The following is a 15,931-nucleotide window of genomic DNA, read 5'->3' on the forward strand; positions in this document are numbered from 1 at the left end:
TTCAGTATTTGATAAATATTTTAACATATCTAAAACTGTTCAAAATGTGTTAAAACAATAGAAAACCAGAAAAATAATGAATTCACTTAAATAAAGCTTTATTATTTGGCAACAGAATAGGCAGTTGTGAAATATGCAGCATCTTCTTCATCTCAAATATATCCAATAATGTCGTTACATATGATTGGTTGGCGGCTGCCTGTCTTCATTAGTGCGGTGAACTTGTGGAAGTCTGAGTCTGTCTCGTGTAGTCCTGTGTGTGACTGGTGAAAGAAAGGTTTAAGTCCCTGTAGTCCCACCGGGCAGGACAGTCTTTTGGATGCTTCGGTTTGCCTGGATTTTACGCAGTCTGCTGGTCTGCTCCTCACGTCTACACCTTTAGAAATCACATTCAGTCTTTTCCGCATGTTCACGAGGATGTCCTTGGCCAATCGCCTTCCTGAATTCTGTTTAAGTTCGACTGGCTCTGGGCTCTCTGGAAGATCCAACCAATTTTTCACCAAATCAGCAAAACTATTGTCCCCAAGAACTAAAGGTTGTCTATTCCGGCTGCGACTCAACAGTGAAGTGGTCCAGTCTTCGGGGTTGCCAGACTCAAAAGCAGTCCACTTTTCCAAACAAGCATCTGATGTGGATTTAGGTCGGATTCTCCCATTTGTAGACACACGATTTGTTCTAAGACAAGCTGAAGAGGAAACGCGAACGTTCCTGGTTCTTCTCAGCACAACTCCTTCATCGTGCCAAGAATCCTCTGAAAACCCAGAGTCAAAATCCACACTTTTTTCGCTACCCGGAGATCCTTGTTGCCATCTTTCGTTCTCCTGTTCATCTTCTTCCTCAAGTGGACTGGCCAGACAGCACGCAGAGTCATAAGTACTGGATTCACTGGTCTCAGAAACTCGAAGTCTCGCGGACTGGTTCTGCTGTTGTTGTTTACAAAATCTCGTCACAGAGAAGGATCGGCCACACGGTTCACTCAGAGGCCTGGGACGATTCAGCTGTTTGCGGTCATGCAGGGACTTTTTCATATTCTGCATCTGGTCACGGAGGCAGTCTGGGGATTCTCCTAAACACAGCTAAAAAGAAAAAAAGACGACGAGTTAGGCACAATTTAGGGGACACACTAAAGGTTAATGAACTACTACTAGCAGAAAATGATTTCACCATAACTTCAACAGTCAGTGAAAAGTAGTAGTAGTAGTAGTAGTAGCAGTAGTAACAGGCAGACAGTATTGCGATGCTTGAATATGGGTAGAGAATGATTTGTTCTTACTTGCAATATTTTAAACATACAGCATAAAAACCTACACTAGTGAATGTAGTAAAGTCTAATAGTCTTTTAAGTAGAGTACTTGTAGGCAGGCAATATCACTATGGCTTTTACAGTAATGGACATAGCAGTAGTAGTATTTTATTACAGAAAAAGCTTAAAAAAAACAAGCTGTGGTTCACTCCTTTAGTCTTTCTAACACTCATCATCCTTTGGTCTGTCTGACAGTGGCTGGAGTTGCTGGATCCAGAAGTAGGCCAAAAGATTTTTACAAGATTAGATCATCACCTCCATGGTATTTTACAAATACCCTTACTAAAAGCAAAGGAGGGGAATTATCTGGAATATGCACTGTAGAGCTGGTAAAATGTAGTGAAGTAAGACCACTGCCACCACTACTCCTATTAGTCCTACTCCTATTAGTCCTACTCCTATTACTTTTATTACTGCTCTGGTGCTGTGATCCTGTTACAATTGATTAAAATGACTACTAATACTAAGTATTACTCCATCAGTTAGAAAAAGTTAGAATTAATTCAAAAGGTTGATTTGGGACAATGAAGTTACACATTTAGTAGTTCTATACTGTACAACGTGGGACAGGAGGAAGGAGTGAAATGGGGAAGTCCAGTTTAGACAAAGCAGCAAAGTGAGCCTGGACTGTAGAGGAGTAGAGCGCATATCCTCTCTGGACCCCAGTGACCCACAGGATGTTGCTGCTCTGAATTACAAAGACGGAAATGACTGCAGTGTGTTGGAATTGTAATATAGCCTATACACTTCTAATAGCAAAGTTTGTGTTCTATAATTCAAAACATTTCTTGCAACTTTCTGCGTTTCAAGTGCTGTGGTAGAATGGTCTCTCCACGCTGCTGATGTTATCACAGCTCCAGGCGCTGAACCATTTGGGGCTTGAAAAGGACTTATCTGTCTGAAAGACGCGTCCCAGCAGGACACTGTAGTCCTCTGTGTGCCATTTGAAATAACATGTTTCTACTTGACTGCCTCCACACACAGCACGTGAGCAACATGCCAAGCTCCAAACATTTGGCACGACAGAATAAGTGGCCAAGAAAATGTTCTGTGCCTATTGTACTGAAGCCAAACACTGACAGAGAGAATAACTTACCATAGTGTCCTGTGATAATGTCTGGGAGCAGTAGACTTGTGGAGAAGGTTTACTTTCGATTCTGCAAGGAAAAATATATAAAAATAAGATTTACAATAGAAACAAATTACTCAACGAAGAAATATGAGCCAAGCTTTTTGCTCACTCACCACTGCATTTGGAGCTTAGATTTGGAGCTTCAACAGCTAAATCCAAAATTGGGCTGTGCACAGTGGTCTCCTCGCACTGCTCTGGTCTGACTTAACCAGGGCCTTGTCACTGGACTTTAACGATGCTGAGCTCTGAGTCTCAGCCAATCAACACGAGGCGCAAAAACACTCAGCCAATAGGAGCGCGTGAAATGAGAGCTGTCCTCGTGCGCGTCCAGCGGTTCCTCCTCGAGCCAAACATCTGTCGCCTGTTAATTAAACCCTTATTTAATTTTCATACGTTTAATTTGTAGAAATGCATTCAATCCATTAAAAAAAGAGATAAAAGACTCACAAATCAGTCACAGCTTCGCAGCTATAGTTTATGTATCCAAGACTAATCAAACCCAAAAGCCTTTAAGGCACAATGTTATACTTTAGATAGCTATATACAATTAATGTTATCAGAATTATAACTATTATATACACATTTCAACTGGCAATTCTGCTGAGAAAAAACTAAACAAACGTTGCCTTATTTAGGGCTACGTAAAAATAATAGACAGACAGGGCACAAGCCCAAAGTGACAAAATCCGCACAATCTAAATCAAGACTAGAACAGGCCATTATATGGACCACACAGTTCAAGTTAAGCTGAGAGAAGGCAATGAAATAAGTTTTTTGAACATCTTTCTAGAAATGTAGGTCTGGTGGACAGCCTCACTGGGCGCCTATCTGACGCCCCCTGGTGGAGCGGGGGCCCCGGCCCTGACAGCTTGTTAGCGCCTCCTCACGGCCTCATGAAAGTCAATCGAGCCTCACAAACAGAGCAGTGTGTGTCCATTCTGTTTGTAATGCAGTTTACATGAAAACAAAAGCCCCACCCGCCTCTGATCCATCAACATCTCCACCCTCTTTAGATGCTCATCACACTGTATTGTAATTCAACCAAGGAGACTCTGAAAAACATTTTGGCCATTAGATTTAAATGGTTTAACTTGCTAATCTCAATAGGTTTAAACATGTCATCAGTTTGAGCCTACATGCTAAATGACATTAAATGCTCACTATGTAACTTTTCTGGTGGAAGCTACACCATCTGCTCGTCTCCATGGAAATTTGTTTGCCCGATATATGGCACTAAGTGATCTATGCTTCATTTAGAACTATTCAATTACAGATGTTCCAGTTGATATAAAAAATGAATTCTACTGTGAATGTGATCACTGTTCCACAGATCTGATCCATATCTTCATAGTGGTGTTGTCTGCTTTTCTCCATGGCGATAGATGGGTTTAATACCATATTGTGGAACATCCCAGATTGTCCGGGCATCTCTGCGGAAACAAGTGGCAACCGTGTCCCAGAAAAGTTACTAGTGCACGTTTAGCTTATCTGACAGTTTTCTTTTTAAAGTTTCATACTCAAGGCAACGTCATAAGAAACAAATGACATAACCACCACTTACAGCTGTATGATAACTGCCTCCGTCACAATAGGCTTTAGGACCCTGCAATTTTAAGAAAAATAAAATAAAAAACTTTTGTAAATTTCAAAAGTAACAGACACTACACATTATGCAATCAGGTGTTTATTTACAATGAACAAAGTGAATTTCAGTTCGACCATCATTGCACTATTGCCATCTATTTGTTGTCACTGTGCTGCTTCTGCGGTGCTTTTCAAACTCGTGTGAATGATGTGAACTCAAGTGGAGTAGAAATAGCCCTAATTCACACTATATGAACATAGCATGTCTAAAGAACGAGTGTAAACGCAGATATCAAGGCACAAACATGTTAAAACACAGGTAAAATGAGAGAAACATACCAGATACAGAACTAAATGTTATAGACAGATCCACTTAATAAAAATCTTGCAGATATATTAAAAGTGACACATTACAAGTTTTTTTCTAAAGTAGGAATGTTTTGTTCATCTTTTGTGAGAGAAGAGGGGTTTTATTCTGGTCTAGGGAGCTCATGCAGAACAATGCGCTATTGTACAACTCCGATTATTGGTTCAGTGTAAACATTGTACAAAAGACATTTTCATAGCGCATCCCTTTGTCATTCTCCATGCTTTTTTTTCTTTTGAAACTTCAGAAAAATCGGCTCTGTGCAGTTTCAGGTAAAATGTCAACTTAAGTTATGTGATATAAAAATCTAATATCTACTCTTATTGACAAAAAAAGGAAATAAAATAAAATGCATCTTAATAAAAACATTTAAAACAACATATAGCCTATGTATTCCTCATGATTTTAAGCTTGCACCAAAGGCATTTTAATACTTTCATCTTTGATTTAGCTCTTTAAATAATAAAGTCATAGAATTTATATTGATCCAGCATTTTGGGGGATTATGTTGCCTAATATGCCTTTAGTTAATCGCAATACAGTAGATTTTTTCCTCGAGTGCTGTCATGAATTGGCTTTTTCCAGTCAGGGTCCTCTTTGTGAAACCATTATTTACAGGCACTCAATATGAATGTATGGCAAAGCCCCGACCGAATATAGTTACACATCTAAACATAAAATATTAAGACAAAAGTGTGTGTGAATATTGTGAAACATGTGATGAATGGTCCCCCCTCTTGGAGTCAAGTCTGTTATGGTTTTCATTATGAAAAGCAGTAATTGTCTCATTTCTCTTGCAGTCTCTCATGCAGTCTGTGTGTACCAGCCATTGTCCTGCAGAAGAACAAAACAAAAGAAAAATATCTTTATTACAGTGACTTGGATTATTCAAAAATATAAAGTGAATTAAAGGTGCACAATGCAACTTTTCTGGTGGTGCTTGTCTCCATGGAGATGATATTGCTCTGCCTGGAATGTTTTTGGTATGGTATAAACATACAATTTATTCGATTACAGGTGTTTTTAATTGCTAAAAATGCCTTGAAAACGTGCATTCTTTGTGTCTCCATAGAGATATACCAGTTTAATGCCATTCTGTGGAACATTGCAGGAAAAGCAATAACATCTCCATGGAGACAAACAGGTGGGTCTAACACCAGAAAAGTAGATATTCTTAGAGTATGTGCTGTGCCACAAATAAGTGGATTTATTTAGACCTTCCCTAGATATTCATTCACTCCTCAGTCAGTTCCTGGGGCAGAATGACAAAAATGTAATTTTGTGCCTCTCAGACCAGCACCAATCACACTTTCACACTTCTAACACATTTACAGGCAACACAGGTCTTGGCAGAGGACATAAAAGCAGTGAGTACATGTTCTAAGATATTTGCATTTTGAAAACTATGTTCTGTTGAGCTTTAACATATCATAAAATCTGAAATCTGTGAACACTCATATGTGACGCATACTTTTTAGTGGGCTGTGCAGTACCTTTAGAAGAGGCCACAGTCTTTAAGGTTGTTCTTGATGATGACGTCGGTGACTGCGTCAAACACAAACTGCACGTTCTTGGTGTCGGTGGCGCAGGTGAAGTGAGTGTAGATCTCCTTTGTGTCCTTCTTCTTGTTCAGGTCCTCAAACTTGGTCTGGATGTAACTGGCTGCTTCGTCAAACTTGTTAGCTCCTGTTTTTAATAAATAAGGAATTATTAAATAGCTGTTTTATCATTTTGCTTTTAATTATCCAACTATTCATTATTTTATTGGAAAAAAAGAATATCCAATAAGCTAAATGAATCTCAGCAGCACCTGACCTCTGTAACATACACTATGTAATATTAGTACTTAGTATAGATATTAACCTTTTCCATCCCTAGAAAATATACTACTGCCCTTACACTAAAAACTGACTGTTTGGCTGTGAACATTAAAGTTAATAGTAGAATATCAGAATCAAAATCAGTAAGTTTTATTGGCATTGTCAGTGAACGGAATTCACAAACTAGGAACATGCTTTGGCCGTCTGGTGCAATATGAAAAATACTAGTAAATATGTCGGCTATGATACATTAAAAATAGGCATGCAATAAAAGTAAGGTAAATCAAAAATAGACTTGTACTGAATATATAAAAAAAATGTACAGTACAGTGCAGTGTTGAATGCAAGTAGAGTAATTGTGGTTCAGATATATGAACTTGCATACACTCTTGGAGCAGACACTAGTGCAGTATTTTACCTGTGTACTCGGGGAAGCAGATGGAGAGTGGGCTGCGGGTGATCTTCTCCTCAAACAGGTCCTTCTTGTTGAGGAAGAGGATGATGGACGTCTCAGTAAACCACTTGTTGTTACAGATGGAGTCGAACAGTTTCATGCTCTCGTGCATCCGATTCTAAACGAGACAGAAGGGGAATAGATTAGAACGCTACGATTAACCAATTTTACAACAGCACAATATCATCTTATTTCAATTTGTTTTAGATACTGGAGACAGAATAAAAACTTTCAAAAAAGATGGAACAGATCAATAAGTACGGCAATATATAAATTATGACCATTTTAAAAGTGTTTAAATAGTTTCAGAACAGTTTAATCTTGAAATCAAACAAAATCACTTGGTTCAATCTGTAAATTACAATTTTAGTAAATGCAGCCCATTCAAATGTTTAGTTATGGAGACAAATTCCTTGCAACTGAACACATTCCACCCACTAATGCCATATTGGAGAAAAAAAATGTGTGAGCTCAGCTTGTCATGTACTGCTTGACTGATGTATAAATGCATCCACCAGGGGGCAGTGTGGCTTCAGATTTGACTGGTCTTGGTCAGTTACTTTAAATTCAAGAGCTATTCTGGAGATGAGGGTCAAATGGTTGTAGTCAGTTGAAAAATAGGCTAAGATAATTTTATAACACAATTACGCTGCACTGTAAATGGGTCGTTAAAGTCCATTGATTAAATTTCACCACTAAGAGATTCCCATCATTAGGCCATAATGAGGAGGGATGGGCAAACGCAAGTGTGCAGCAGCAATATGGAAATTAAAACGTGCCTTCACTTTCAATCAGCCATGACAGGAAAGAGCTAAAATAACTAATGATGACAGTAAGTACATAGCTAAATTTACCAGCAAAGTCAACCTATATACGAGTACTCAACAAAGTATTATGTATTTTGCAAATGTATCCAAAAGGGCCAGGTTTCACGTTACAACCACCAGCAGAGATATAATCAGGAGCTCATGTCACAAGATCCTACAAGATTCAATTTCCAGAAGACTGTGCAAACATGTGGAAAATGAGGTATTTCCCCATATGGACAAAAAAAAGGTAAGAACTGATGAATGACAGAAATTATAGTTCCAAAAAGCAGAAAAAATATTAAACACCATGCAACTTTCTGGAGGTAGCAGGTCACCTATGATTCCATGGAAATAGAAAGTGAAAAGCATGAACATTCGTCATGGACACAATAGACTTTAATGCCATACTGTGGAAGGTTATAGAACAGAAAGAACAGCATTTCCATAGAAACTAGCAGGTTCTGGCTCTTACAGGTCAAGTAAGAGTCAGATCTGTGGAGAAGTAAGGGGCACTCACAGTAAGGACACATGTTACAGCAATAAAAACCTTTTTTAAACTGAAAAATATTTTTTATTTCTTCTATTTTTTGGCTCAGAACTTACACAATGGGGCTTTAAATGGTCAATAAACATCAAAATTGGGATCTCATGTCTAGTCTTGTGCGAACTGGGTCCTCGTTATGATCTCAAGCTCACAATACAATTTAAAAAAGCTTCAGATATTTTAGTGTATATAGGCTGTAATTTAAGAAAAAAAACCCTTATGTATTATTTTTCAACACTGTTTGTACTTAGACCACAGTACAGCTAAAAACAAAGCACTGAACGTTCATTATGAAGTTGAATCACTTTTTAATACTTTTCAAACATACCATCTCCTCGTCTTCTGCCAGCACTAGGTCATAAGCGCTCAGAGCCACACAGAAGATGATGGCTGTAACTCCCTCAAAACAGTGGATCCACTTCTTCCTCTCGGAGCGCTGGCCTCCAACATCAAACATCCTGCGGGCAAACAGCACAATGCATTTGGGTCAGGACAGTGGCCGAGACAGAAAATGGAAGGAGAAGGGGGCATTTTTAGGACAAATGACAAATTGAGGAAGAGAGCTGGAGTGTCATGCCGTCCCTGGATGTGCATTAAGGTTTCATGAAGGAGCTCTCACAAAGGAGGAGGGGACGAGGTGGAGGCTCAGATTTGGTGAAAACAGTACAGGAAGAATGTGTTCAAGTAAAAGTGCTTTTACTAGAAAATAATATGACTTATTTTAAAACTAATCTCTCTTTTTTCACCTAATACTGTGATTTAGTGAATCTACAGGAGTGTAAGTCTACAGAAAAATCTTTGAAATGAAACTGGGAACTATTACCTATTCAGAGTACTAGATTAATGTTTAATTATTAAGCATAATTAGTAATGAAACCAAACTGTTTTCATTACTGCATTAATTTGAGAAAAGAAGCAAATTGTAGACTTACAGCTCAGATAATTGGTGATAAAGGTAATAAAAAAAAACCCCAAACTGTCCCAATCGGTCTAAACATTTGAATCACATTTTTTATCATATTGATTAACTGAGCCCATGTTTAATTCATAAAGGAGTGTGAAAAGGTAAATGTCAGGAACAGGCCACAACACATAAAGGGTCAAGACCAGTGTACTCTTTGTATGGGTGTTAAGCCTAGATATACGGGAAAGTATAAATGTTTCAAGAATATATATTAATAGTATGAATATATAAAATAAATCAAGACAAGAACAAGTGACCCATTCCAGAAAAGGACAAAACATAACAACACACGAGCTATTCAGCCTACATGTTCTTTGGAAACAGCGATGCCATTTTTTTCCTCTATAGTGAGGCAGGTTATGAAATATTTGAGCACTTGAATCTCCCATGCAGGCGTAATTAAGAGGTCTATAGTATATGTGTGTATCCATTACTGTCTCAGCTGGAGCTCAAAAGAGGCCCGGGCACTTTTAATGCAGGACCTATTGTTCCATGTAGGCAGTGAAGAATAGTAAGGTTAACATAGTCAGAACAGGTGCTTCAAAACAGTACATTAAGTCCAAAGAAATTCAACATTAAAATGCACTGTACCTGATTTTTAAAAACATAAACAGAACAGTTCACACAATTATTCACTGTGATGAGTTTCTAAGTTTTTCACAACTTTCAGAGACCAGATTTGAGTTTTGCCATTACGGTAACAAACAATCCAGTGCTTTATAAATTAGATGTAGACAGTACGCAGCAGACTTATTTTGACCTCAAGAGCTGCTTGTACATCTGTACTGGGGCAAAACAACCAGGCCATTGACCCTGTTGAGCATTATAATTGCAAAGAACACATGTGTTGCAAAGACTATTTCTAGATACCACTACACTATGAATGTGCACAATGATTTTTAAAATATAGTTGTATATAAGCACACATCCAAATATCATACTGCACATGCCATTTCAGTCCATACTTCACTTGAAAAATTGAAATAAATAGCTTGCATGGCCCGTTTGACACTTAATATTGTGGTGTAATCGCTTTTATTTTTTCAGTCCAGCTACAACCTCATAATTTATCCCACACTAATAAAACACCGTATACAAACATACATTTAATTTCATGCTCTCTCAACCCGATTTGCACAGCAATTCAACTATGCAATCTTTCCCTACAAATCAGACCATTACTGTGTGGCAGGCTACATTTCTTGCCCAGTGTTGCATTATGGGGGATGCAGTCTAGAGAGGAATAGGAGTCTTACTTGAAGTGCAGCTCTTTGAAGGTGAAGTGAGTCTCCACGATACCAGTGGTTTTGACCCTGGTTCTCAAGACGTCCTGCTGCGTGGGGATATAGTCTGCTTTGGCTATCCTCTCCAGGTCGTTCAGGTAACTACGAAAGAAATATGCAAAAATGGTTATACAAGAATCGAGTATTACAATAGGACTTTTATCCGTCTTCTTAGGAAAACTGATTTGCAATTTCCACATCACTGTCTCCACACTATACCGTTATTGAATGGTATAGAGCAAAAGAAAAGCTCATATTGTGCTGGCAGAATATCCAGTCCTAAAATCTCATAAAAAAACAAGTCAATTTCAGTGAGATTTCAACAGGCAGCAAAAATACACTCATAAAATGCATTCAAGGAAACAGCAGGACTGGACTTAAGGGACTAGACACACCGCAGTGCACAGGGTCAAAGTATATACCAATCTATTCCGAAGCAACATTCCTTATGACCACCTGCTTATCTTCATGGGAATGCTATGTCTGAAATGCTCCACAGTATGACATTTTAACTAATCTACTTTTTATTTATTTAGTTGTTTGTATTGCTAAAAATGTGACGTGGAAAAACAGATTGTGAGCAGGCCCGTCTCTCCACATTTCTTACATGAAACTAGTAACTGCTCATCCCTGAAGAAGGATTAATGTTAATGCTATACTGTGGAACACTGCAGGTAAAATAACATGTCCATGGAGAAATGCAGGTGGCAGACCCTCCAGCAGAAATGTTACACCTTGAACATTGATGAAGTGTCATTTCAAACAGAATACAGCCAGTTTGTTGCTGGTTTTGAGAGCGTGCAGCCTGTTCTGTTCTATTCAGTTCGGGGACAGACTGTTGGTCAGTGGGGGAGTGTTTCAGCCTCTTCACTACATGCCCCACACACACACACACACACACACACACACACGCACGGCCCCAATCTCACCAGCTCACGGTCCAAAACCAACAGAGCAGTACAGGGAGGGCCGGACAACCACGGCTTCACACAGAGTTACAACATTTCATAATAACAAATGACATCATCATTATCCACACACTTTGCTGATTTAAACGAGAACAACAAAATGCCCTTTTAAAACGTTTAAAATGCAAGAATGAATTAAACTCTGTCATGGCTTGACTCAATCTATATTTTGTATTAATGTGTTTCAGCTTCTTATTATGGGAGACATTTTGAGGAACATTCAAATGATATATTTTGGTTTCATCATTCTGAATCCCATCGACAGAACACCAGCTAATTTAACATCAAATTAACTCCAGGTTTATGCCATTATACTGTATGTTTCTCTGACCACGTTCACACGCACTGGAGCCCATTTATCTGCAGAGATTGAAAGTATAAATAGCATATCATAAAATCTAACTTTCAATAGTTCTTAACAGCAAGCAATAATTTCTGTTCTGGTTTATTTATAGGCGGTGTCAACATCAGCTAAATTTAAAAGGTGTAATAAATTATGTGCTGTGGTTAAGTAGTTAAAACCATTACAGTTTTAGTTTAGCTAACTGACTGTACCAGATAGTGGGGGAAGTAGCATTTAATTTTGTTACTCAAGTAAAACTATAGAGCAGAAAAATACTCAAGTAGATTATTTCATGTGATACTTTTACTTAAGTACCAATTTTGAGGTCTTATGAGGCTTCAAATGTAGTGATTTTGATAGATTTCTGCAGAATTTGGCTCAATAAACAATTAAATCAGTTGTTTTTTCTAGCTGTCTTTTGTTCAAATTATGAATGAGCCTTTTTAGCAGCTCTCAAACACTAAATTCTTTTACTTTTCAGTCCTATTCAAAAATGTAGCATAGTAGAGTAAAAAATACAGATATCCTCTCTCTCAAATGTAGTGAAGTAAAAGTATCCAGTTTAAAATGTACTTAAAGTGCAGATACCTATATAAAAACAGTACTTTACTACTTTTACTTCATTACTCTCCACCACGGGTACCAGAAGTATTTGCTAGTCTGCCACTCTTTGTTACCAGATAAGATCCATAAGTGCCCAATATTTCAGCAATTAAGTCAGAAATTACATCTGATGAAACTATATTTAAGCAATAAACTAGGGGCTAGACATAGGCTCTAAATATAAGTTATTAAGTTCTCTTGAGTCTGTTCTGATCCTTGGGGATGTGAGAGAGTTTCACCAGAGAAAATCAAACCTTTCCATCAGACTCACTGACAGCTATATTAACCTGCCATTATGAAACATTATTACACTGTGAATACATTAACTCACATGAAGCAAAAGAACATGTAAGGCTTTTATCTATACGCTTAATTACAGAAAAAGCAGTTAAATCCATGAGTTTAAGATGTCTTATAATGTTCCTCCCTATGGTATTGAACTCCTCTATGTCCATGGAGACGAGCAGGTGGCATCATAAGTCAGTTACATAAGTCACAGTAGGAACACAGATTATTTATGGGATTTTTGAGCAATAAAAAAGTAACTGAATACATGCAAGATAGATAAGATTAATGCCATACTGCTGAACATTCTAGGTAAAGCATTGACACGTCTTGCCAGAAAAGTTACATGTTAATACTGTAATATCTTGGCTGAGATAAAAATAGCTACTTTTTGTAGTGGGCCTTTTAGGAATTAAAAATATGCACCAGGGATATTACCTTTATACAACAAGTGATTCATTCTTGGCCTTTTGAGATATGCAAGTGTTTTGTGACTGAATTATCAAGCACTTTGAGACCATGAAGCAGGATAAACGATCTTTTAATGTTTAGAATTTATCTTGAGGAGCAATTATGCATGTTAGGTGCACACACATTTTCCTGAGCACTTATTAAAATCCTTTGCATATTATGAACATTCAAATGCATTCACATTTCAGACGGTGTAATGCCATTTTGTGCTATATTTAATCATTTGAACAAGAAGCAGCTTGAGATGCAGATGGAATAAATAGACCACAAATGCTTAATAAACAGCTGTGCATTTTCCCACTTGGCTGCATTACCATTTATATTGGTTAAACACCACTGAATGTACACAGAAGATGGGCGCATACTGATTGACACTCATGTAGTTGAATGTGCTGACAGCTGTAGTGTTAGTGAAGGGAAGATGGTGTTGAGAATAAAGAACATCAGGTTGATACAGAAGGGAGTAAGTTAAAGAGTGACTGTTACAGAATACTGAGGAGGATCACAACATGAAGCACTGAGGCTACATGTAGTTAGAAGAAGATCATCGTTACGTGTTGCTCAGGATGGCCTTACATAAGCACATGGATTTAGCCCAATCCTTTTTTGGTTGTAATTAATGAAGAAAATATTTTGTCCCTTTCAAAAAAAAAAAAAAAAAAAAAAAAAAAAATGTAAACAACCAAAATAAAATTCCTTTTATCCATTCATTTATAAATACATAAAAAAAAAAAACATTCTCACAGTAAAAATGCTAGTCCTCATCTAAAAACGCACTGATGAGTCCCTAGTGCATAAGATGAATCAAATACAGTGGCCACATTACACTCTTGGGACAATAAAGTACCTCAAAATTAAGGGTTGGTGATATATACATTTTTATAGAAACTTTTGTGACATATCTAAAGCCTAGAGAGGTTTTGATCCATATGACACAGTGATTGGTTTAATCCACCTGTGACTTAAGGGGTAAACTACAGTACTTAAGTAAAAGTAACCAATGACCAGGAAAAAAAATAATAAAAATTAAAATCTTTGTCTGAGGCTAATCAGTTATGTCCTTAATGTAGCTGTCATGTCACACTCTTTTTCAGTATGTTTCATGTCTTTTAATATTTGAATTCTTCGGAAATTCTATGGGGAAAATTAATGAGAAATTTACTTCCAGAACTTCCAGAAAGTGCTTTGACTGTTGAGCTCCATACAGTGAGACTTTTTACACTGCCATATATTTAGACATAATAATAAATGTTCACAAGCCCAAGACGAGATTATTCATTGTGACTGAACACTCCACACTCACTATGCGGCGGAGTCGTTGAGCTGGTACTCTCGTGAGCGGGCGAAGCAGCTCTGGATGCCCGCGTCGGCCCACAGTCGTCGGATCACGTTGGCGAGGTCATCGGGCAGAATGTCCTTCTCCTCTGCTGTGGCGGCCAGGACAAACAGCTGGCGGGCATCGTCCTCAAGAGCGAAGGAGAGAGGGAGTGAGATCAGGGCCAAATACACACCAACTTGTTTTTGCTTTTTTAATCACTTCTTATCAATACCAAAATACTAATCAATATTTAAACTAGTGTAAAATCGAGATACTGACTCATCTGGCCTTTCTGGAACGTGGTCTGGATCTGTAGCAGAACTAGTATTGAGACCACATGGTAATATTAAAAAAAACTGCTATTATTTTGGATTGAGAATCACATCAGTGAAAAAAATAATAAACCTTTTTCCTTAGTAGCAAAATCATTTCAGTATTGACAACAGCAACACCTACACGATGAATTAAGCTAACATTTTCTGCAAAAATACGGCAAAATAATCCAGATATTTGAGTATATTAACAGTGAGTTGATTACGGTTTTGGGTTATTTTTTCATTTGCGAAAGGTTCTATATAAATACCGTTTCTTCTCTACAGTTGGCATTGCTTTACACCATCCAAACCGCAGCTTACACTAAATCAAAAAGTCCTATTATGTTTACCTGCTTACAAGTTTGTTTGTGATAATTTATATTAGATTTGTTAAACAGTGGGTTGCAAATGAATGATCAGAGAAAATGAGCTCCCATGTTGAGATTCGCTGCACATAGAACACATTGCTCCTTCTGCAAAATGCATCTTGACAGTTTCTCTCCCTTCTCTGTGTTACCGCTAATTAATTTGCTCACAGAGGCTTTCGCAATAACATGATTTATTCCAGTCTTCAATGTGTGTTTGTACTTGTAAGTCATATATCCGTCTTCTCGCTCTGGTTTAGCTTGTATTTAGTCAGATAATGCACAATAAGCAAATCACATCACTAATCACATGAAAAAAAAAGATCTAGAAAACTGCAGAATTGTCCAATGAAACAATGTCATCAGTTGCACAAATAGGAATATAAAGTGCAAACAAATACAGTAGGGGGTGTATGTGACTATCCTAGCTGAGACCATCGTTTTGGGTCACAAATCAGCTGAATTAGCCTTTTGGTGAGTCAGCCTACAAAAGGTACTTTGTTGCTTTAGTTGTAAATAATGTCTTTAAATGTGTTTTTTGGCAACAGACTACCTTTTGCACTGTATTTTATAATATTTTTCTGCTGCTGCTATACAGTACATATATATTGGCAAGGCAAGTTTATTTGTATAGCATAATTTATAGACGTAGGTGATTCAAAGTGCTTTACAGAATGAGAAGGACATTAAAAATACAATACAACAAATCAAAACAACCAATCACAACTAATCAACATAAAATTAACATTAAAACAGAAGAGTGCAGAATAAAAACCTTTCGGTCGTATGCACAGCTAAACAGAACAGTTTTGAGCCTGGATTTAAACATTGTCAAAGTAGAGGCCTGTCTCACATCTTCAGGAAGACTGAAGTGCACAAAACTGAAACACTGATTCTCCATGTTTAGTCCTGACTCTGGGCACCAGCAGGAGGCCGGTCCCTGAAGTCCTCAGAGTGTGACATGGTTCATACAGCACTAATATGTCTGAGATGTACTTTGGTGC

At 37.7% G+C, this 15,931-nt stretch overlaps 2 protein-coding genes across 2 annotated transcripts in view; both read right to left on the reverse strand.

Moving 5' to 3' along the window:
- Nucleotides 1-77: 77 nt before the first annotated feature.
- Nucleotides 78-2,648, reverse strand: inka1b (inka box actin regulator 1b). Its single transcript, XM_033965960.2, has 3 exons — nucleotides 2,549-2,648; nucleotides 2,400-2,460; nucleotides 78-1,076 (listed from the first exon to the last, which is right to left on the reverse strand). Exons 2-3 carry the CDS (start codon nucleotides 2,400-2,402, stop codon nucleotides 153-155), a joined length of 927 nt encoding a protein of 308 aa, XP_033821851.1. The 5' UTR covers nucleotides 2,403-2,460; nucleotides 2,549-2,648; the 3' UTR covers nucleotides 78-152.
- A 1,455-nt stretch (nucleotides 2,649-4,103) lies between these two features.
- The window catches only part of LOC117370514 (guanine nucleotide-binding protein G(i) subunit alpha-2), a 45,620-nt gene continuing 33,792 nt past the window's right edge, over nucleotides 4,104-15,931 (reverse strand). Inside the window, exons 4-9 of the mRNA XM_033965959.2 lie at nucleotides 14,234-14,394; nucleotides 10,234-10,362; nucleotides 8,342-8,471; nucleotides 6,625-6,778; nucleotides 5,880-6,072; nucleotides 4,104-5,220 (exon numbers count right to left, since the gene is read on the reverse strand). Coding sequence (XP_033821850.1) covers nucleotides 5,882-6,072; nucleotides 6,625-6,778; nucleotides 8,342-8,471; nucleotides 10,234-10,362; nucleotides 14,234-14,394 — 765 coding nt within the window. The 3' untranslated portion in view covers nucleotides 4,104-5,220; nucleotides 5,880-5,881. The remainder of the gene's footprint in view (nucleotides 5,221-5,879; nucleotides 6,073-6,624; nucleotides 6,779-8,341; nucleotides 8,472-10,233; nucleotides 10,363-14,233; nucleotides 14,395-15,931) is intronic.

This window comes from Periophthalmus magnuspinnatus, chromosome 5, assembly GCF_009829125.3.
Source record: "Periophthalmus magnuspinnatus isolate fPerMag1 chromosome 5, fPerMag1.2.pri, whole genome shotgun sequence".
Lineage (NCBI taxonomy): Eukaryota > Metazoa > Chordata > Actinopteri > Gobiiformes > Gobiidae > Periophthalmus > Periophthalmus magnuspinnatus.